General features: G+C 38.5%; 1 protein-coding gene across 2 annotated transcripts in view; it reads left to right on the forward strand.

The window, feature by feature from the left end:
* hoxb3a (homeobox B3a) overlaps positions 1 to 24,097 on the forward strand; it is a 27,558-nt gene extending 3,461 nt beyond the window's left edge. Inside the window, exons 2-3 of one of the 2 annotated variants that reach the window (XM_088340706.1) lie at positions 21,208 to 21,899; positions 23,223 to 24,097. In XM_088340706.1, the coding sequence (XP_088196832.1) occupies positions 21,208 to 21,899; positions 23,223 to 24,097 (1,567 nt within the window). Of the gene's footprint in view, positions 1 to 21,207; positions 21,900 to 23,222 lie in introns of those variants that run through there. The other variant, XM_088340793.1, reaches the window with a different exon arrangement.

Below are 24,097 nucleotides of genomic sequence, written 5' to 3' on the forward strand. Positions count from 1 at the left end.
TTTACAATTGCTTTATTTTGAAGCGAGACTAAATCATTGTGCCCGAATAAAATGCTCCAATGATCACATTAGATTTTCATTTTGGTAAAAGTTTGCCAATTCAAATTTTGATCAAACACAATCTGTTGTTGTTGTTGTTGCTGTTTTTGTTGTCTTAATATTCTGGAAATGGAAGGAAATGTGTTTTATTGATAAAAAAGAATCACCTCTCTGTAATGTCAAAAAGTTGGCATGTATGTAGTTACCCACAAACAATTTTCATAAGTGGGATTGAATGTGTTAAATGGGTTATTTTAACAGTTGAGTGAATACAAATTTACACCTGAACCAACTCACCAACCATACAAACTCAGCACTGCCCGCTGCCAGAAAAAAAGAGCATTTGGTTTGCATTTATTAAAAAAAATCATAAAGTTTGATAGAAACAACCTAAAGCATAAAGGTCTCCAACGTGATGCTTGCAGGCACCAAGGTGCCCCCTGTGACAGCTGAAGTACCCGCGGATGTGTTCTTAAAATAGCTCACCAATACTGGGTCATTGTCATTTTCTTGTGAAATATTTTTTAGTGGTTGACTGAGTCACTTTAACTATAAGCCCAATGGTTAACCAGGTAATAAAATATTAATAACACAATAAAGACATAAATATTTATTTCAGAAAAACATATCAAACATACATACATATGAAATTTGTGCACTAATTTGTATCATAAAGTAGCTCTCGGCTGGAAAACTGTTGGAGGCCCCTGACCTAGAGACACGTTTCTTTTTATGACATGCTCGGAAATTTATGACGGGCAGGATGTCATCCAACAGGCTGGTTCCGGCCCACAGGCCGTAGGTTTGACATCCCCTGCTAAAACGTAAAATTAACTGGGATCAATTGGCTGTTAAAAAATACAGAAACGTTGAAAATTTGTTTTACAAGTTTCTTGTGTTGCTCCTTCAGAAAAAAATTGACACTGTTATAATTGTAAATTACTGCAAACGATTGGGTTCCTGCCAGTGCAGTGGAGCTGCTGCTTGACCACAGAATAAATCAATATATAGTGCGTACTAGAAAAAAAAACTCCGTTCTGCCTTAAGGGAGATGAAGCCACGTCGTTTTTTGATGAAAAACGAGAGAATGAAATGGAAAAAAATCCGATCTGGTATAAAGATGGCAGCGTAGTGTATTGAGAAGTGGTGATCCTAAAGGGGCAGCAACCAGAACGGGTTCAAACAGGGGTCACGTTTTGCTGACCGATGAGCTCGGGTGACTCTGAAGCGAGAGGCTGACCCTGTGGCTATGCCTCTACCCATGTTACCCGGTTTGACCTCACAAAGCCTGCTATTTTGTGCTCATCTTGACATTCCTCCATCTCTTGAAATCTCTCTTGACCTCAAGATGTATAGGGATGCTGTAAACCACAATTAACTAGAGGCAAACCGCCGTGAATAGGTATTTAAGGGTCTTGTGAATTAAATAACAAATATAAAAACATTGTGATAAGAAACACAAGTCCTTTCTTTCTTTCTTTATCTCTTTCTTTCGTTCTTTCTTATATATATATACAGTGGGACCTTGCTACTTTGCAGTTCCACGTTCGCAGGTTCAGAGCTTCGCGGGTCTAAAAAATAATTATAATAACATAATTTTTTTTAAATAAATAAATAAATAAATATATATATATATATATTTTTATATATATATATATATATATATATATATATATATATATATATATATATATATATATATATATATATATATATATATCTCAGCATTTCAGCATTTTTGAAGGGGCGTCGCCACATTGCAGATTTTCACTTTTCGCGGGTGGTCAATACTCCGGTCTCAGCAGGCGATTATACATATTATAATAAAAAATAATGATCACAAAAACAATATTAATAACCATATTAATGTAAAAATAATAACAATAATAATAATAATTTTAAAAAATATAATAATAATAATAATAATAATAATAATAATAAAAGGCTTTGTAGACAAGACTATTTAATCGTTTTACTTTAGAAATACTGACGACACATACATACTCAACCTAATTCTAGTGGACTGCTAAAAAAACAGCAAATGTGTTAATTCAATTCTAACTTAACCAAGAACCTAATTAGCATATCACAGCCCAAAACATTGCAGCCATCTTTATATTCTTTTAGTCTGCTAATTTCGTTTCAAATTATTATTTTGAAGGCTTTATGTGGCGTTTCTGGGATTTTCATTTCAAGTATATGAGGCAAATTTGCAAAGCTAATTCGTATAACTGTTGACAGACCGCCAAGCTTCCTCGGCTGCAATCTTATCGGAGCTTTTGTTTGCACCCTGACTGCTATAATTTATGACCATCATTACAGACGTCCTACTCATCACATGCAAATGGGTGAATTCAATCTTTTCTTTGCAAAACATAAATGACTCACTTTGCTCTTTGTGTATTGTGGTTCAGAATTTGTATACTCGCTATGAAGTCACCGGCTGTGGTTTTTAAACTGCACTTTATGTTCAGTTCGCACTGATCGGCCCGGTATTGCAGTACCTCCGGGAACGGTGCTTTCGCAATGATCGCAGCAAGGCTTTAAGGCTAGGACCTTAGCTTGGCCTTTTGGCTGAGAGTAAGAGTCCCGGCTCCTTGGATTTGTAGCGTATTATGAACTGACCGATAACGGATAATGGATAATTAATAAAGAAAATAGAACAATAACCCTTAAACCCCCCGTTAACTAAACGCATTTATCAGGGTGAGTTTAGATTGCTAAATTTGATGCTCGTATAGCCAATGCAACTCTAAACTACTTTCTGTTGTCAAGCTTGTGACTTTTCTTGTTTGACCTTGATAAAAATATTTTGAAATCAGCAAGGTAGGCATGCAACTTGCGACATGCTGCAGCGGGGTGAGAATTTTGCCTGGCGTACACGGCAAACTTTCGCATTTCTATACATGTGTTTGTGCACGATCACGAGGAGGTGGGATTTCTATTCCTGGTTGTCTTTAGGTCATTCTGGAATTTGTTGAGCTAAAATATTACCATATCATTATTATTATTATTATTATTATTATTATTCGTTCAGTGATTCATTTTCCAACTAGTTGTCATTATTTGGATTGCTGATTTATAATTATATATTTAGTTATTATTATTATTAAATATATAATTACTATTATTAGTAACAATCATTATTATTGCCACTCACATGCCTCTTAATTTAAAAAACAAGGGTTCGATGTGTATTTAAGGAAATTACTTTCAATTATTTACAAATGCAGTATACAATTGTTAAGCTCATATTTTACATATATGTATTGTTCATTCATTCATTCATTGTCTGCACCGCTTATCCTCAGTAGGGTCGCGAGTATATGTATGATATCCGCGCAAAAAAATGAATTTTTGTGTTGGAATGATTTACCATACACAATTCGTTACATTCAGACCTTTATAAGTCAACGACGAACATTGGAAACGTCACACGGGATTTTATTTACCATGACTCGAGCAAAAATTTCGCAATTGGCCAGCTGGATTTTTAATGACTGATCTGTGAAATTATGTCAAAAAGAAGGAAAAGTCGATTAATTTCTAATTGCAATGAAACACGTTTTTGTGGATCCGTGCACTCACGCACACGTTCCCGAATCTAATTGTAATTGTTACGATTGCTTAGTTAGTGTTGCTGTAATTCTTTTATCGTTATAGTAACAGAAATTGCGACATAATGCCAGGTCTGCTATAGCGTGCTTCGTTTGAAGACGTTGTATACTTTATTCATCAACATGCAAGAAAATGTTTGCTTGCTTACGTGGTGCAATCATCAGTAGAGCAGTGTTTTTCAACCCGTGTGCTGGGGCACACTATTGTGCCGTCAGAACTTGTGTAGTGTGACGCAGTAAATTGCCCAGTTTTATCCAGTAATCAACCAAGTAACTTTCATCCATTGTAGTAAATGGAAACATAATATTTGTATTCTTTTTATATAATAATAATCTACTTGGGTGGTATGGTACAGTGAAGCATATTTGACAACCTTTCAAACTGACGCTGTTTAGGATTGCTAGGCAAAAATAATAAACTAAATTCAATACAGTAAAGTATCTTAATATGGTTTTGTTTGACTAAAAAAACTTAAAACCTGTTTTGCTCATTTTGTGTATTTGTTAAAATTAGATACATTTGTAGTAAACGGATTGATAATCTAATAAAATCCCATATTATAGCAAAACTATTAACAAAAATGATTCAACTTGATTACTTACTGAGTCATGGTGACCACAAACAATAAAAACAACGTCATAGCGTAATTTTAAGCTTTCAAAATGAAATAAAAATGCAACAATTTTATACATTTCAAATGACGGCGTGCGTTGAGATTTTCTAATGAAAATCGTGCCTTGGCTCAAAAAGGTTGAAAATTATTGGAACATAGTATCCATCTAAAAAGATAGTGCGCACAATACACATAGAAAAAAAACAGAGCAAGCTGAAGCAATATAGAAGACAGAGAAGGAAATAGTGCGTGAGAGAGAGGGGGAGGAAGAGAGAGAGAGAGAGAGAGAGAGAGAGAGAGAGAGAGAGAGAGAGAGAGAGAGAGAGAGAGAGAGAGAGAGAGAGAGAGAGAGAGAGCAATACAACAAATTTGGAGCAGTGTGGGTTCTTGTGGGTCGTTTTGGACACAACGTGAGTATTGCAGAGAAGAAGGAGGACCTCCGAAGGTGGGGGGGATGCGCGCTCCTCTGAAGCTGTACTTCATCCATCTCACGGGTGCATAGGCTATTTTTTAAACAGCTTGGTAAATATTGCCCCAAATGACAAAAGTCATGCTTTTCCTTATTGTGCATGTTTGGTGTTGTGTTGTCTACACATCTCCCCTCAGCCATAATCATACCATCACATCAAGCTATTCCGTACAACGTGAAATCAATGTTAGCCAATGGCAGTTTTAAGAAAAAACACTTTTGATATTCTTATCCATCTTCCTCCCATCACTTGATATCTGCCTCTGCATTCCTCTTTATCTCTCTCCCTCCCTTTCTTTTCATCTACACCCCCTCAAGTTCTTACTCTCTCTCACCCTCTCACTCTTTCCCTCTACCCCCTCACTCCATCTCTTTCTCTCTCACCCTCAGCTTTTTGTCCATGTCTGCAGGCCACTGCCAGCTACTTCTTTTGATTTATAGGTAGACTGGTTGTCAGCGTGCGGTTGTGTCTATACTATCGTATATTCGTGAGGGAGTGCTGTTGTTTACGGTGTTGAACGCTATAACTCGTGAAAAATGACAAAAAAGGATGGAGCGAAGATACACTGGAGACCAGGGGAGATTTGCCTCTCTTTTTTTTAATCAGATTTCCTCCACTTAACATCTATTTTATAGGTGCTTGACACACATTTCCAGTCTTTCTTACCACCATTTTTTTATTTTGGTGTAATCCTGAGCTATGGTTGTTGAATTTCTGCGGTGAGTAATGCGCTGAATATTAGGTTTCACTTGGTACACTTAATTGCCATGACCTCTCATTTGGTTAATTGGCAGGCGTGAACAAATCCACGATAAACAACTGATCACCACTTTTAAAAGGCAATCTATGCACTTGGATACGGATTTTGATATTTCAATCTAAATTATATACGTATAGCGTTAACGGCACAAGGAAAATAAATCGTTGTTGAATTATTCTGTTAATAACCCGTGTATTTAATTTTTCATCGAAGCCTGCACATCCAAATTAGGCAGATGTTAAAGAAAAGGGAAACAAAAGCAGCAGCAGTACTCATTTTTGCAAGTTTTATGTGAAACTTGAGTAAATGTTGCAGTTCGATTGAGTTGAATCAGCATTAAATATTATTATTTTTTCTTATTGTTTCATCGCCTGATTACACATTTTTTGCTGTATGAGTATTTGTTTTTTTAAACAAGCGTGCATGTTATATTTCAGTTTAGGATAAGCACTCCACAGTAAGTGGCAGCATTTCATTCGTCTTATTTTATCTTATCTTTTGTCATGCGCTCACTTTTTAAGTGTTTGGTCTGGAAAGATAGCGCTGAATGTGCGTAAAATACTTCAAATATTTGAACAAAGGTTATCCTCCAAACAGTTAAATCTCATATCATTATTCACAAGTCTTTGCGGGCACAACTGAGAATTGAAACTCCATGTTGCCTTTTATCACAACTTCGAATGACAATGTTTGTGGATTTAAAGTCACGTTTATTTGTATAGCCAGATTACAAGTATTTTATTTAGGTAAAAAACAGATTAATTTCTTCTTCTTCTTCTTCTTCTTCTTCTTCTTCTTTTTATTATTAATATTAATAATGATCTGCATTTATATATATGAAATTATCTGCATTTATATAGCGCTTTTCAAGTCAATGACTTCCCAAAGCACTTTACAGTGTGCTTTACATTTCCCAATAGCGGTCTTGTATTGCAGCCATGTAGACGCTAACCTGCTTATTGGGGGTATTAGGGGTTCAGTGTCTTACCCAAGGACACTTCGACATGTAACACGGACAAGCCGGGATTCGAACTGGGATCCCTTGTTCCCAAGACAAGGGCTCTACCTCCTGAGCTACTGCATTTTTTTTTAATTAAACAGTAATAATAATAATAATAATTTCCTTTGTATTGTCATTCTTTGTAAGAACGAAATGTCGATACACCTGACCCGTTGTAGCAAGCCGATGCAGCCGCAGCCAACAGAGGGCGCCGCCATTTTACCAATGTTATAAGTCTTAGGTATGACTCGGCCGAGGCGCGAACCAGCGACCTCCCAGTCTCAAAGCGGGCACCCTACCATCTAGGCTACTGAGCTGGTACAATAGCTCTGCATACAAGATTGAATTGTTTCTGGGTCGAGCTTGTATCTATACAATTACTTGTATCTCAAGCAAATTTTCACTGAAAACTAATTCATTAGTTTCTGGCCCCCCAAAAGAATCCAAGTTAAACTTGAGCATATTATTACAAATTTCTCTCTTTCTCTCTATCTCTCAAAATCCAAGGATATAGGGAATGTCAGAAAATGCTCTTGATTATGACTTGGACACCACCAGATATAGGAGAGAAACATATATTGACCAATATAGTTATTTGTGAAAATGTTAAAAGGCTTTTTGATTTGGTTCAGTCCTGAGTTTTGAAACGTTCCACTTGCTGACACCATCTTATGACTTAAATCATTAGTGCAGCCCCTGACACGTTGCATGTGTGGCGCCTGCAAGCACATGCATTTCTCAGACACACTTGAGTAAACCCTTCTTTCTTTATGTTTTTTTGTGGTTCAGGTTGGCATTTGGACTGTATTTGAAACAGTGATTTTCTTATTTTTACCGTTTTTATACTAGAAAAACCATGAGAGCAAGCATACAATCCCTCTCTACCCATTCTCCCTGCCTCAAATTTTCTGTTTCCTTATGTGTTGCAATTCCCAAACAGCTGTGATAGAAGACAGATAAAAATGATAGACGCGGTGGAATAAAATATATATAAAGGCTCTTTGAACAGTTGGACATTGTAAACACTTTTTAAGGAGGCCACAAACAACGCATCCCACCTTAAACTTGAGCCCAACTCTTGTCTTTCCACTCTCCCCGTCCTAACTCCATTTTGTGGTTTAACGCTGACAGGGTCACTTCAACTATTGTTTTTTTAGTTCGAATTTATCACCTTTTAAAACTTGTCTTTCGCAAATTTTTGCCTAAACATTCTAAAAAGAGGCAATGAGGCAAAATATATTTTAAAGGCAAAACGTACCAAAAATGACGATAATGGGACAGGTAATTCTCTGAGTTATGTTGTATACTGTTTCTCACTGCTTTTCCAGTGTGCTTAATCATTTGAACTTTGTCAGTTATGTATATTATAATGATGAGGCTCAACTTTAACGCCTTCAACTTTACCTCTTCCTACAGCCCCCACAACACATGCATCTCTTTACCTCTAGTCACCCTTGTCAGGGCTTCCATTGAGTTTGAGGTTAAAGATTACCATCTCTGATAAAGATTAACTTTCTGTCAAAGAAAGGTGCCAATGACCTGAATATCTAGCACAGGGATTGATGGTGGGATTCTCGTCTCAGTGTGAGAAAGCGATGTTGAGAGCTGCTGGCTAGCTGCCAGCTAGCTGCCAGTTAGCTGCACGCTAGCGATAGCGTTCCATGGAGAACCAGGTGGTGATCAGTATTTCGTTGCAGTTTTTAAAATTTCCTCTGAGCCCGATTTAACACATAAATCACTTTTTATAGAAACGGGCTGATAAAATACTTGCTGTCGCTTTTCTTTGCTGTCTGTTTTTGGTGGAACCATTAACTTGTGTGCCTGCCTTGCTCTTTGACTGACAGCATACACTAGCCTATCACAGTCGTGCTCACAGTCACGACCACCTAAAACACACGCACACTTAAACATGCACACGCACACACACAGAGTACTCTGGGATTTGCCCCGGTGATAGCATTTACTGTGTGTTGTCTACTGCAAAATACAATGCAAGGTTAAAATATGCGAAGTATGGAAACTACAGACAGTAAACCAGATACAGCGTGGGATTTCTGTATACATTTATAAGCTGAGCTCTGAAAACATTTAATTGTAGCAAAGTCAGAATGTGAATCACCTTGATTAACATTGTATTGCTACAATAAAATTATAGTTGCACGCCAGTTGGCAAAAAAATACAATATAAAGACTAATACCGTATTTTCCGCACTATAAGGTGCACCGGGTTATAGGGCGCACCCCGAAAAAATAGTTTTTGGTCCTATTTTTGACATACATAAGACGCACCGGATTATAAGGCGCTACAATGGGAACGTGGACAAAACAGTCAGATAGTTCAGTCCAACTTATTACCCCCTTAACATTCCGAAAGCTTGCAAAGACGCAAATACGTGTCGAGAACACGTGCGGATACGGTGTCCGTAAGATGTCACTCAAATGCATCGTTCCATCATTCGGAAGGTTTAAGTCTTGGGATTCAAGAAATGATAACCATTCCTTAGTATCTATTTTCTTTTTCGCTCGCAACTTTACTGTGCATATGACAATAAACACTTGGAATTGAGTTTGATTTAAAAATAGACACTCCATTCCATCCATTATCTGCACCGCTTATCACAGAAACATCGAGTTCAGTCTGAAACAAGATACAGGGACAATATAAAACCCGGAATAGCTCACCGAAGTCGTTGTGTTCATAATAATGTGCAGCCAATGTCCTCTTATATCCGTGAGGGTAGTAAATCCAGGAGAATACAATATTTACAAATACAGAATAGAAAAAAATGCTTTCTCTATGCCGTCAGCCACATGCTATACGCATTCATCCTTTTCGGCCAATTGCAGGCTTTGTTTCGCCGTTTAAGCCAATGGCAGCCTGTAAATGATAAAAAGGATCCGCCCCTTGACCTCCGAATAACTTTAGCCAATAGTGATCGATTCAACTGATGATTGACACATCGTTTTCGGCCAATTGCAGGCTTTGTGTTGCCGTTCAAGCCAATGCCAGCCTGTAAATTATAAAAAGGATCCGCCCCTTGACCTCCGAATAACTTTAGCCAATAGTGATCGATTCAAATGATGATTGACACATTGGTTAGCCAATGAAACGCCGGTAAATAAATCCCAGCATCCACCGAGTACTACTTGGCGTTCGGGGGAAAATCTAGTCGGCGGCTGCAAGTTAGTTGGAAAACTTTGCAACTTTAAAATTGATACATAAATAAGGCGCACTGTATTATAAGGCGCATGGTCAGCTTTTGAAAAAAATAAAGGCTTTTAGGTGCGCCTTATAGTGCGGAAAATACGGTAAATAGAAAGATATAACGTGTTCAACATGAATATTAAGTATTCACATCTGCAACTAAAACTATACAAAACTGGGTTAATGCACTTAAAACTAAAGTCTACATTATAACTGAAATACCTTCTATTTGCACAATATTATAGAAATGTTGTGTAAATAAAGTAAACAGTACAATGTAAAAACATTAAACAGTTCAAAAATGAAATAAGATACTTTTCTGCGACAACTGTTTGAAAACAAAGTCAAAAACATCCAAAATAAAAACTGTACACAACCGGATTATTGCACTTCACCAGAATATTGCACTTAAAAACCAGGGTATTGCACTTAGAACTGTGTTTCACAGCATGGTTAGAGTGTCAATAGCATTGGGGAAGAAACTATCGCTCAGTCTGTTCGTCTGGGCCTTGTGGGTTCTGAACCGTCGGCCAGATGGTAGCAGTTCGAAAAGAGGTTTGCCGAGGTGTGACGAGTCTTTCAGGATGTGTTTAGCTCTGCTGAGGTAGCCAGAGCAAGCAATGTCTTCCAGGGTAGGCAAGGGGCTGACAGAAATCTTTTAGGCTGTGTTCACAATCCTTTGTAGGGCTTTCCTGTACCCTGCATAGCATTCTGCGTACCAAGCGTTGTCAAAGTTGTATTGCTGCGATGTTGTCTAATGGAAAAAAAGAACAGAGCGATGCAGAAATAAAGAGAGAGACAGAAAGAGTGAGCAAAAGAGAGAGAGAGAGAGAGAGAGAGAGAGGGAGAGAGAGCGAGAGAAAAGAGACACAGAGAAAGATAGAGATAGAGAGAGAGCGAGGGGGAGCAAGAGAAAGAGGGGGAGTGCGTGCATGAGAGAGAGAGAGAGAGAGAGAGAGAGAGAGAGAGAGAGAGAGAGAGAGATGCAGGGGATATATATACTGGTAGAGAGAAGGGAAGAGTGACTGAGGCAGTTGTACAGCATTTTTTAATGAATATTTTTCAATTCGTGATGCACTGAGGCCACAAAGTGCAAAGTAGCAAGGGATTACAGATTATTTTTCCGAAGACACACACAGTATATACACACCTTAACACTAGCAGGAAAAATCATGTCTTAAAGATGAAAATACATAAGTGCTCATTTATTTTAGTGTTCGCTGTTTGTTTCATTGGATGTTTTTTTTGGGGAATTTACATTCATATTAACTTATTTTGGCAGCACGGTGACGCAGTGCGGCACTGTTCATGTCATGGGAACCTGTCGTGGGTTCAAATCCAGCTCCAGACTTCCTGTGCGGAGTTTGTATGTTCTCCCCGTGCTTGCGTGGGTTTCCTCGGGGCACTCCGGTTTCCTCCCACACTCCAAAGACATGCATTTCAGGTGAATTGGCCGGTCCAAATTGTCCCTAGGTGTGAATAAGCAAATGAGTTGTCTGTCCCTGTGTGCCCTGCAATTGGCTGGCAACCAGTTCAGGGTCCCCTGCCCACTGCCCGGAGATGGCTGGGATGGGCTCCAGCCCCCCCACGACCCTAATGAGGATAAGCGGTACGGCTAATGAGATGAGATGAGATAAGATTAACTTATTGTAGTTCTTTCGTAACAATGTAACATTACACAACCTGTTTGAATGCACGTGTTGTTAAATTGGAATAACACCAAAATATTATTTACGGCCCATTATTGTTGCTTTTCTTCCACAATGAGCACTAACAGTTTTGTGTGAAACATTTATCTAAATCAGGGGCTTCTACTTATTTCAAGGTGAGACATATTTTTATTACTAATTAGCGCAGGCGGCATCTAGTTTGATATGAATTTATTAAATAACAATTTATAATGTTATTACTATGTTGTTACTATGTGATTACCATGTTCATTATTGATATGGAGTTGATTAGTCAACCGCTAAAAATCATTTTACCAAAGAATCACAATGACCCCCCCGCGACAATGCTGAGTATAAGCGGTGCAGCTAATGAGATGAGATCACAATGGCCCAACACTGGTGAGCTAATTTTAGAATAGTTTCATGGTCACCTCAGCTTTCTTTAGTGGCCACACTGGTGCCCGCAGGCACCAGATTGAAGACCCGTGATCTAAATGATGTAAAGTCTGAATGAGCATGCATTCAGTCAATTTTTTAGAAGCAGTGTCTTGGTTGTAACATTTATTTTTGACGTAACCACTTACCTCACTGACAAACCAAACTTTGGTTTTGTAACAGTATAATTCCACAAAAGGAAATGGGTGTATAATGTAACCGCGTTGTACGTGTCCCACCAAAGATCCACATTCACGCTGGACTGGATGATGAGGTTTTTATTATTACAGTTCTGCAAATGGATGAGTCACAACATTAGCTTTTTCTGCTGGGTCTGATCTCTTTGATCTCTTTGTAGTACTCTGGTAAAACTGACAACAAAGCATATCAAAGAGCTGTCTTTTCACTTTACAGAAAATACATTTTAGAATATCACAATACATTTATAAATCTTTGCATTTTAACAAGATACTTTTAACAAGAGATCGTATAGTGGATTTTTAACGTTTACAATGAATTCAACATGTTTTTCTTTACTCTGAATTTTAACCAACATCATCCTTTTTTTAATGTATATGAAAAATAGGAATAAAAACAATAATGAGTATAAAAATGGGTACAATTTACCTGCAAATGGATGAGTCACAACATTAGCTTTTTCTGCTGGGTCTGATCTCTTTGATCTCTACAAGGGGAATTAAGATTTAGTAAAACAGAAACAAAACGAAAATAAACCTAAACAGCTTGACAATATCAATCACATTACTATGCATGGTGAGAGATTTGTCAGCTGGGGTTATAAAGTTTAAAATTAACTTATTTTGTGGAGCACCAAAAGATATGTCTTACCTTTGTAGTACTCTGGTAAAACTGACAAAACCCCGCCTCCTGGCCAATGTAACCGCGGTGTACGTGTCCCACCAAAGATCCACATTCATGCTGGACTGGATGATGAGGTTTTTATTATTACAGTTTCTGCAAATGTATGAGTCACAACATTAGCTTTTTCTGCTGGGTTTGATCTCTTTGATCTCTTTGTAGTACTCTGGTAAAACTGACAACAAAGCATATCAAAGAGCTTTTTTTTCACTTTACAGAAAATACATTTTTACATCTTTACATTTTAACAAGATACTTTTAACAAGAGATCGTATAGTGGATTTTTAACGTTTACAATGAATTCAACATGTTTTTCTTTAGTCTGAATTTTAACCAACATCATCCTTTTTTAATGTATATGAAAAAATAGGAATAAAAACAATAATGAGTATAAAAATGGGTACAATTTACCTGCAAATGTATGAGTCACAACATTAGCTTTTTCTGCTGGGTTTGATCTCTTTGATCTCTACAAGGGGAATTAATATTTAGTAAAACAGAAACAAAACGAAAATAAATCAAAACAGCTTGACAATATCAATCACATTACTATGCATGGTGAGAGATTTATCAGCTGGGGTTATAATGTTTAAAATTAACTTATTTTGTGGAGCACCAAAAGATATGTCTTACCTTTGTAGTTCAAGCTTTTATTTCGCTCGCCTTCTTTCCAGCTCACAGCAGTATACTTGCCAAATTTCCTCACAACTGATTTAAAGAGCTGGTGGACCGTCATAGGGGTCTCTGCGGCCAAGCCGGAACCCTCGGTGCGAATCTTCACTTCGCCATAAGTTACCCAATGACAATACAACAGTTGCCATAACATGCAACAAGTCACATGCTGACACATCTAGTTCAGTTAAACACGGTATTACGTAAAAAACAAAATCAACGTTTCTCAACAGTGACTGTCATGAAGCATGACAGTGTGCCAAGATTATGATTAATCAAGAAAAAAATAAACAAACAAAAAAAAATCCAAATCTGGCGCATTTTTCGGCCTAAAAAGTAGGCAATCTGACTTTACAAAAGATTTCAAGGTTTTTTAAATCACATTTAGGCTGTCGGCATTTCTATCTGTCTGAGGTTCTTGCAGAAAGAAAAAAAATGTCCAAAATGTGGTAACCACAACATGCATATTTAAGTTGTTCAATACTACTACTACTACCACTACTACTACTACTACTACTACTACTACTACTACTAATAATAATAATAATAATAATAACAATTCTTATTATTGTTATAGGGCAGCACGGCTGCGCAGTGGTTAGCGCGTGTGCGGCACAGTTCTAAGGTCTTGGGAACCTCCTGTGTGGGTTCAAATCCAGCTACCGGGCTTACTGTGTGGAGTTTGTATGTTCTCCCCGTGATTGCGTGGGTTTCCTCCGGGCACTCCGGTTTCCTTCCACATTCCAAAGACATGCATTTCAGGTGGATTGGCTGGTCCAAATTGTCCCTAGGTGTGACTGAGCAAGTGAGTTGTCTGTTCCTGTGTGCCCTGCGATTGGCTGGCAACCAGTTCAGGGTGTCCCCTGCCCACTGCCCGATGATTGCTGGGATGGGCTCCAGCACCCCTGCGACCCTACTGAGGATAAGCGGTGCAGCTAATGAGATGAGCTAATGAGATTATTATTATTATAATTATAATTATTATTATTATAACAGTCACCTTCATCATTATCATTATCATAATAATAACAATTATAATAATAATAGCAATAATAATAGTAATAATAATAATAATAACAATAATGAGTAATAGTAGTATTTATAATAATAGTATTAACCTTAGTTCTTGCTGTCAGTGTATCATAAGTATGAATTTCAATATTTTATCATTCCAATTAATGTTATCAACTAGAATTCTTAACAATCATAAAGGTTGCAGAAGTAAATCCCTGCAGGGACGTATTAGCCATTGCCCCCACACAGTTGCTATGGTGATAGAAATACGCTGATGATGCTTAGTTAATGAGTAACGTGCCCCTAGCATGCTTCAATTGGCACAAAGGCTCGCTTGAATAAAGACGTTGCAGAATGCACATTTTCCGCTCCCACTTTCCTTCCACCTACCAGAATCTCATCCTCGATAATCAGCTACAGATACTTGCATGCTTGCGACTGGCGTGTTTTTAACCACTTACTGCTGTGACGCACGCTCCATCACCCACGCACACACACTCAATGAAGTAGGAGCAAAAGCCTGCATTTGTCATGTATCCAAACGTCGTGCTTAAAATGAGGTAGTTGATGAGAGCCCATTTATAGATTCCCTTATAATCTCCATTATTGAGGTCAGCGATTTTGGACGGTACCTACACTTTTCAGAGGTAGTTGATTCCACTTTTGGCGTGACGTTTGTCTGTATGTATCTGTGCTCTGCTACAATGAGCAGAATGAGCAGATGGATTGATTGATGGATGGATGGATGGATGGATGGATGGATGGATGGATGGATGGATGGATGGATGGATGGATGGATGGATGGACACCCATCAGACATTTTAAAGCTCTTTATTGTTATTTAATTTGAAGTGCACAACACTATCACAAAAATTACATCTGCATGTCAAGCCAGAAGAGTCATAAATTTAAAAAAAAACTTGGTGGATCGTTGCAAAAGACAAAGAAATACTAATTGACACACTGGCCATTATTCTACTTGCTCTTCTAGCCCACAAATACACAAACAGCACATACTCGTCATTAATTGCTGTCTGTTTTCTTTTGTGAATTGAAACATACACTGGATCTTAATGTATGTAATCTGACACCAATGATCACTTATAGTAAATAACGTGCAAATATATTAATCAAACATATTAAGCAAAAAATACTAATCATAGCAGTACATTCAACGTTCAGCGCAAATAATGTCTTATTTCCACCTTAAATATTAAAGTAAATTCTCTTTTTCCTCGCGTAGAGATTTAACGAAAAATTAATCAAATGACTTATGTACTGTCAAAATATGGAGTATATATCAGTCGCTCATTATTCATAAAGACTAATTAGGATATTATATTTGATTGATAAACGTGTACGTTCCCTATTTGCTGCATGGAATTCAAAAGTCAAAGTATCAAGTGTAATTCGCAAAAATTTGTTTTGTATTTTGAAACAAATTCATTAGAGCATTTATGTATTTAATTATTTATTTTGTATTCGAGTGTGTCCATGATACATACACTAAGCCGTTCAAAAGTGTGGGATCGCTTTAGAAATGTCCACGAACGCACCATTTGCAGGGGAGTTATTTTTTTCAAATAAAGGTCATTCTTTCCAACCCCCTCAAAGTTTTGATTATACTTTCTATTTTTTGGAACTCATTCGATTCATAAAAAACGCGTGGCTTTTCCTGGAAAACCCAAAATTGTATAGGTGACCCCAAACTTTTGAACAGTGTATTAAGGCATTTCATCTCACCCCAACTCAACCCAACTTTAACTTTATTTTAAACTATGCCATATGTTCAACATACAGCTCATATAAAAATACTTCCTCCGCGCGGGCAAACATGCAATAAATAGGGCACAATACAAATAACAAATAGCAGCAAGGTTAAAAAAATAAAATAAGTATAAAATAAGCATATAAAAATAGAAAAGTATGTATTATACAACAAAAAATAGATGAGGTTTCGAATAAAAATATGTTCAAAGTACAGCCGTAACCTAAAAAGAGCACGTTTGCATTCTTTGGCAGAAGGCAAAAGAAACCAGTAAGCCTACTTCATAACATGGAGTGAGGTTTTGAAATAACGTTATTTGTAAGAAAAGTTTAAATGCATTGTTTAAAAAAAAATCAATATAGTCTACAGAAAACTGAGGATCAAGAAGAATGGCAAATGCTAAACGGACTGCATTTGTATAGCGCTTTACCATTCACCGAGGACCTCCAAAGCGCTTTACAATATACTTCAAAAACGAAAAGAAAAAATCATACATTAATGACATAAAGTAGACCAATATCACCACTGTAGCAGGTAGGGATGAAGAGAGTGCTAGCTTCATATGGACGCGTCGACCTGAAGCGCAAAGATAAGAAACGCGCATGCAGTGAGACGTTCAGGATACCCAGGAGAAAGGATATCAAACCACGGCGATAGCTGCAGTGATGAATCATTAACAGTCTCGTGTAACTTGAACGCTTTGTAGCTGCTCTTCTGCTTGGTCCGTGGAGCGATATATATCCCGAAAGAGGAAGATGTTTGAGGCCATTGTTGTCAAGCAGGAGCGGTTGGTGCAGGCAAGCGGCAGCGCTGCATGATGTTGAAGTGGGGGAGATGGGGGCGGGGGACTCGAGGAGGCGGCAGAGGGTCCTGCATGTTAAACTCGTTCAGGCTCGTATGCTAGCTACTGTATAGCCGTTTGTTATGCTATCAGATCGCAATCTACCCCAATCTTCTGAAGTCTTGAATTGTTCCGACGATCTCACATCATTAACGTTCATGTGACATTTGGTGCTGGTTGCCGCCTTCCGCGGCTACTGGTGCCAGGAACTGCTGGTGGTGTTCTGGTGGCTGTGTCTCCAAAAATCTGCCAGCTAGACGACGAAACAACAGAACGACTGGATGCCTAGGGGAAACACCGATATTCTTTATGGATTTCATTATTGTAGCGTGATTAATGAAATGTCCCGGTGAGGACTAATCTGTGATGCGATCTCCTCCTCCGGAATATTACCGGCTTTACCGGTGCTGATAAAGGTAAGAATGCCCCAGCAGCGGCCAGGCCAGGCATAAACGTAAAAGCTCTAACAAAGCATGCACGAATATAAATGTGTTAGCGCATCGTGCACTTCGAACTGGCTCAGATATTTACGACCCCTATGTCTTCCATTCCGGTTAAATGAGAGTTGACTATGCTATAAACTGCTTATAGGATAGCCCCCACCCCAGAGGAATGCTCTCTGCATGCCCCTTTCCCCTCTAATTTCGTATTTATCTTCCACCCCCTATAAATACAATCATGAACATTTTAAAATAAATTTAACGATTGGCACTTTTACCAAAGGCATGATTTATGTATGCATGAATGTAGTTATTTATGTATGCATGTTTCTTTCTTTCTATGTATTTCTTTATTTAGTTTGTAAATTGTTGAATTGGACTGTCTTTATTGTTATTGATTTCTACATTTTGACATAGAAGGTTATGAATTTATAACCCAAATACATAGCGGAAAGTTAGAAAAATGCACACTTATTAAAATACAAATAATAATTTCATAACATCAGTACATTGTAACAGCCATAACGCACTTTTCAAGTGCATTTAAGTAATATCAGCTCAAGCTTGATAAAATATATGACTTCGTGAATAGCTTAAAAAAATAATGTCAGGACATGGTTTAAGATAAGGGGATGATGGAAAGTCAATTTCTGTTTATTTGAATAGCCGTTAATTACAAAAATCTCAAAGGGCTGCACAGACTGTTATTACATAATCATTTAATCTGGCAACATGGAACGCTGTATGCACCGAGATTAGACATGGTACTCCAGGGTAAACGTGTAATAGATTTTAAAGAGAAAGATGATACATGAATTTCAGGATAAATGGGCAAAACTATTTACAACGTCTTGCTTAGAGACTGGCCTTGATCATAGTGCAATGAAAAAGAATAGTACATTGTAACAATAATTCAATGACAAGAAGTGCAAAAACACTTAGCAGCAAAAAAAAAAGACCAAAACAAGTTTCAATTTATATTTTTTTCACAGTTGTTTGCGATAACATTTTAGCCAGTTTTTTCCACCTGGTCCGCCAAAACGTTTTTTTAAATTTGATTTTATAAACCTCTAATCGGATCTGCTGAATTACTGCTTTTGTACTGAATTGATTCCTCTTTTTTATTGTGTGTTTGAACGCAAACAATCTTTATTTTTTTAAATGAATACAGCGGCACGCTGCCTATTGGTTTGCAGGGTGTGTCACCATACTGTATGTACCATTCGTAATTTCATGTAACAGGACCAAGTTGCCAATGGATAGACACTGAGGCTGTCCTATGCCTCATATTTTTTCTTGTTTTTGTTTGGGCGCTTGTGTCACCGTGAGTGCATCATTAGCATAGACGAGTAAAATAAAGTTGGTAAATGGAAACCGAGCCGTTGCGAGCCAGGTCCATAAGCATTACGTGGCCTGTTGTATTGGATGAAAGAGCTATGATTTAATAACACAGTCCTCCTACCATTACTGCCATGGTTTCGCTCCCTTCTCCAGCAGCTGCCCCTCCTACTCGCGACTATTCCTCTGAGTAAATAATTAGGATTCTAGCTTGTCTAGAGGAAGATAAATGGCTGACATATGTGACTTGCTGAGAGGTAGAAAAGAGCTGGAGCGTTTCCTCTCATTTAAAAGAGAACATCAAAAATACCTTATATCATCAATACCATTAATAATAATAGGGGAACAACAACAATTGTAATGAAAAGAAAAACAATAATCATGATGATTATGGTTGTAGGAGTAGTCGTAGTAGTAATAAAAAAAAAAATAATAATAATGATAGGGCAGTGTAGGCGCCACAGTGGTCAGCGTGTGTGCAGCACGGTTATGAGGTAATGCGATTGGCACCCCTGTGTGGAGTTTACATGTTCTCTCCGTTCTTGCACGGATTTCCTCTGGGCACTCCGGTTTCCTATCACATTCGAAAAACATGCATTTCAGGTGAATTGGCCGGTCCAAATTGTCCCTAGGTGTGAATGAGAGAGCGAATTGTCTGTCTAATTGAGCCCTGCGACTGGCTGGCAACCAGTTCAGGTTGTCCCCTGCCCACTGCCCGAAGATGGCTGACATGGGCTCCAGTACCCCGTGACCCTACTGAGGATAAGTGGTGCAGATAATGGATGGATAAAAAATAAAATGAAAATAATAATAATGATTAATAATAATAATATAGATTTATCATTATTATTATTATTATTATTATTATCATCTCATCTCATCTCATCAGCCGTACCGCTTATCCTCATTAGGGTCGCGGGGGGGCTGGAGCCCATCCCAGCCATCTCCAGGCAGTGGGCAGGGGACACCCTGAACTGGTTGCCAGCCAATCGCAGGGCATATTATTATTATTATTATTATTATTGTTATTATTATTATTATTATTATTATTATTATTATTATTATTATTATATGCCCCCTTACTGATTTATGTGGGGTTTTTTTGTGCAAATTTATCACTCACAAAGGTTCCAGATCATCAAACCAGTTTTTATTATCAATCAAAAACAACCCAAGAAAATATAAAATGCAATTTGTTTATTCAATTAATTAAGTCACAAAAAAAACTATCTGGCCCTATGTGAAAAAGTAATTGCCTCTGGATTTATGAGCAGTTAGGCCACTTTTGGCGGTGATGACAGATATCAAATGTTTACAATAATTGATAAGAGTATTTCACAACTCTGTGGATGAATTTTGGTCCACTCTTCTTTGCAAAATTGTTTCGAATCTCCCAGGAGGAGAGTTTTCTAGCATGTACTGGTCGTTTAAGGTCACAGCACGCATCTCAATTGGATTTAAATCCAGACTTTGATTGGCCACTCCAGAACCTTGTTTTTTTTAGCCATTCAGAGGTGGACTGTTGCGGTCTGTCTGTCTGTCTGTCTGTCTGTCTGTCTGTCTGTCTGTCTGTCTGTCTGTCTGTCTGTCTGTCTGTCTGTCTGTCTGTCTGTCTGTCTGTCTGTCTGTCTGTCTGTCCGTCCGTCCGTCCGTCCGTCCGTCCGTCCGTCCGTCCGTCCGTCCGTCCGTCTGACTGTCCGCCTGCATTTGTTCAGCTGGCATCACAATTGCTTTTCTCATTTTTAACCACAAAATGTGCATTGCAAAAAAATAAAAATATGAACGCATTTAATGTCTTTTGAATATATTATCATTAAATTATGTAAATCTGTGAAAATAGCAGGCTTTAAGTGAGCAACAATATGGCATGAGGCTAGCCTCTAATCCAATACTACTCTGACAGAAATAGGCTACCTGAATTAGTCATGGAAGAGCACAGGCTACCAAGTGACCAATTTGCCTGCAACGTTGAATAATATCACATTGTGGGATCTAATAACAACAAGGGAGCTATTATTACCTTTAAAATCTTAAAAAAGAAAAATATACAGTGAAATGCCTTTTGTAGCAGATTATTTGTTTTATTTTAGTGAACAAAACCCCACAAAGTAATTATATTGCTAATTACGCCATTCTTATTTCTAATTCTCTAGCAAATGTTCTTTTTATTCTTCTCCAGAATACTTTACATACAATAGCCTACATACAGTATGTGTGTGTGGATGTGATGTGCGCGTTCCTGTGTGCATGTGTAAAGAAAGAGATTTGCCCTCGCTATGCCCCCTCCACAAGAGCATCTGTAGCCTGTGCTCGGGCTCAGAAGGGAGGGGGGCAGAAGGTAAGGAAAGAAAAGCGCTTGTTTCTATTCATGTCATGGATCCTTTCTGTGGCAGAAGATGGATTTATCTCTCTCATTACTTGTTTCTGCTTCTGCTAACCTTTTAGGTCAGATTGCGGGGGGCCATTCGAGAGACACCATCACGTGACTCCTGGAGCCAAATGGTCTTCCGGCAGTGGTTCTCAACAAGGGCAGGAGCCAATGAACAATTTGCCACATTTACCAGACATGCAGAAGACAACATATTACGACAACTCAACTCATTTTGGTGGTTACACGTCTTACCAGGTGCAGAGTGCAACAGCTGCACCTGCCAATGGTTTTATGGGTTATGAGGTCCAAGGGTCTCATCATCAGCCTAGCTTCCAGTCGCAAACCCATCTGGATGTTGACTCTTACCACCTATCTACATGCTCTTTGCAGACACTGGGTGGTGGCGGTGGGCACCAGCAGCAACAACATTTAGCTAAAAACAAGGAAATGAATGGCAGCTGCATGAGGCCCACCCTGTCCTCTGAACACCACACTGGCTCTTCACTGTCCCCTCTTTTGGGCCCCAATCAAAGTGACGGTAGTACCATAGCTCAGCAGCCAGAGAGCAGTGCTGGTGCCCCCTCAGTCTCCAAATCAGGTCCCGATAGGTCATCAAATTCATCCTCCTCAACATCTTCCTCCACTTCCTCTTCCTCCTCGCTGCCATCCAACCCAAGTTTGGCCAAGCAGATCTTTCCCTGGATGAAAGAGTCCCGCCAAGCAACTAAGCAAAAAAACTGTTCGCCCAGCAACACCACAGGCAAGGGTGGGGTTTCCCCCTCTTTTTCTATTCTAACACTACGACAAATTTCCAACCATAGAATTACATATCTTATGTATAACCAATACTACTTTTACTTGATTTTGGCATCGTCAGAAAGCCTTTCTCCATAGGCATCCTCTTGCCTTTTTCTCTGCTGCCGAATCAGCACATTTTGATTTCATACGTCACTATCATCATCTTCATCAATGGTGTGCACACATATACACTAGTTCAGGGGTCACCTGCGAACACTTGAGTAGTCCGCGGACAGGTTCTGAAAAAAGCTAACCAGCAATTGGTCATTACAATTTTCTACTAAATTTGATTTCAAACTGACATGATGTTTTAGTGCAAGAGTTTCCAACCTTTTCAAGCTGAGAGCGACTTTTTGTTACTAATTAGAGCAAAGGGTACCCGGTTTGATATGCATTTCTGAAATAATTTCTCATATTATTAGTATCTTGTTTCTGTGTTATTACCATGTTAATTGCTGGAAGTAGGGTTAAATACACTCAGTCAACCACAAAAACAAAACATTTTACTGAAAAATCACAATGATCCAGCACTGGTGAGCTATTTTCAGAACAGATCACAGGCACCATTTTGCAGACCCTTGTTTGAGTGGTCCATCCAACTTCTAATAATTAAAACTTGGTAATAACATGGGAAATACATAGTAAAAACATAAGGTGTTATTTTAAAAATGTAGATCCAAATGGTAGCCCTTCACAGTAACAAAAAAGTAGCTCTTAGCTTAAAAAAACAATGACCTCTGGCTCTTTTTAAGTTAAGTGTTTCTTGGAAAAAAAAAAAAATTGTTTACAAATAATTTATATATATATATATATATATATATATATATATATATATATATATATATATATATGTATGTATGTATGTATGTGTATGTATGTGTATGTACCTATATATGTATGTGTATGTGTTGGTTTAAAAGTTATTGAGAGATATTTATTGAGTGATTGAGAGAGTGTTTCTTTTTTGTTTTTAACCATGCATTACTGAAACAAGCCAAGAAGAGGTTGGAAAAAGACTGTGTGACTGCCTGGCTCTAGATCAGAGTAATGGAGTGAAATGTCACTTGTATTTCAATTGTAAATTCTTGAAACTGAGAAACTAAAAAATTACATCACACAGAAAATAAAAGTAGTTGTTAATAACATAACAGCCGTACTTCTGCAATGTTAGTGCACCAGATATTCTTTCTATAATTTGTCGGCTGTGTCTTCTGATAAATTTGTTTCCTTCTCATTTAAATCACACTATTAGTACACAACGCATTCTCTGATCGATGCTCTCCTTTTTTAGCAGCATCAAGTGGCGGTGAAAACGGTAGCAGTGGGGAAAAGAGTCCTACTGGAGGGTCATCAGCATCATCGAAGCGAGCACGAACAGCCTACACCAGCGGCCAACTGGTTGAGCTGGAGAAGGAGTTTCACTTTAATCGATACCTGTGCCGTCCACGGCGTGTGGAAATGGCCAACCTACTCAACCTTTCTGAGCGACAGATCAAGATCTGGTTCCAGAACCGACGCATGAAGTACAAAAAGGACCAGAAAACCAAGGGATTCAATTCTAGCTCAGGAGGGCCCTCCCCAACTGGCTCACCACCTCTGCCAATGCACACCTCTGCCATTTATATCAACTCCATGCACCCAATAGTCGGGGGAAGTGGAGGAGGAGGATCAACATATGATACCCCATCCCCTCCATCCTTTGGTAAACCTCATCAAGGACTTTCTTACCCTATGTCCACTTCCTACTCCAATCTCCCAATGAAGAGCCTCTCTCCTCAACAAAAATATACTCACCAAGATCAAGAATATGGTGAGCCAAATCTTCACCATGGTCTAGAACAGGCCAACAGTACCAGCTTTGGAACTCCCAGTAACATGCAGGCAAGTCCGGTGTATGTTGGGGGTGGCAGCTTTGTTGAACCAATGCCTAGCGCTGGTGCCTCCATGTATGGTCTCAATCATATTGGTCCCACACCATCCCATCACCAAACCATGGAATACAATGGTGCAGGACCCATGTCAGCCACTAACCAGCATCATGTGACTGGAGGGGTTCCATCAGGTTCCTGCGACCAGCCCACCCATGCAACGTACACAGAGCTGTCAGTGCACCATAACTCAACTCAGGGCAGAATCCAAGAAGCACCCAAGCTCACGCACCTATAA

Source organism: Urocampus carinirostris, chromosome 1 (assembly GCF_059441175.1).
Source record: "Urocampus carinirostris isolate Australia breed hairy pipefish chromosome 1, RoL_Ucar_1.0, whole genome shotgun sequence".
Classification (NCBI taxonomy): domain Eukaryota; kingdom Metazoa; phylum Chordata; class Actinopteri; order Syngnathiformes; family Syngnathidae; genus Urocampus; species Urocampus carinirostris.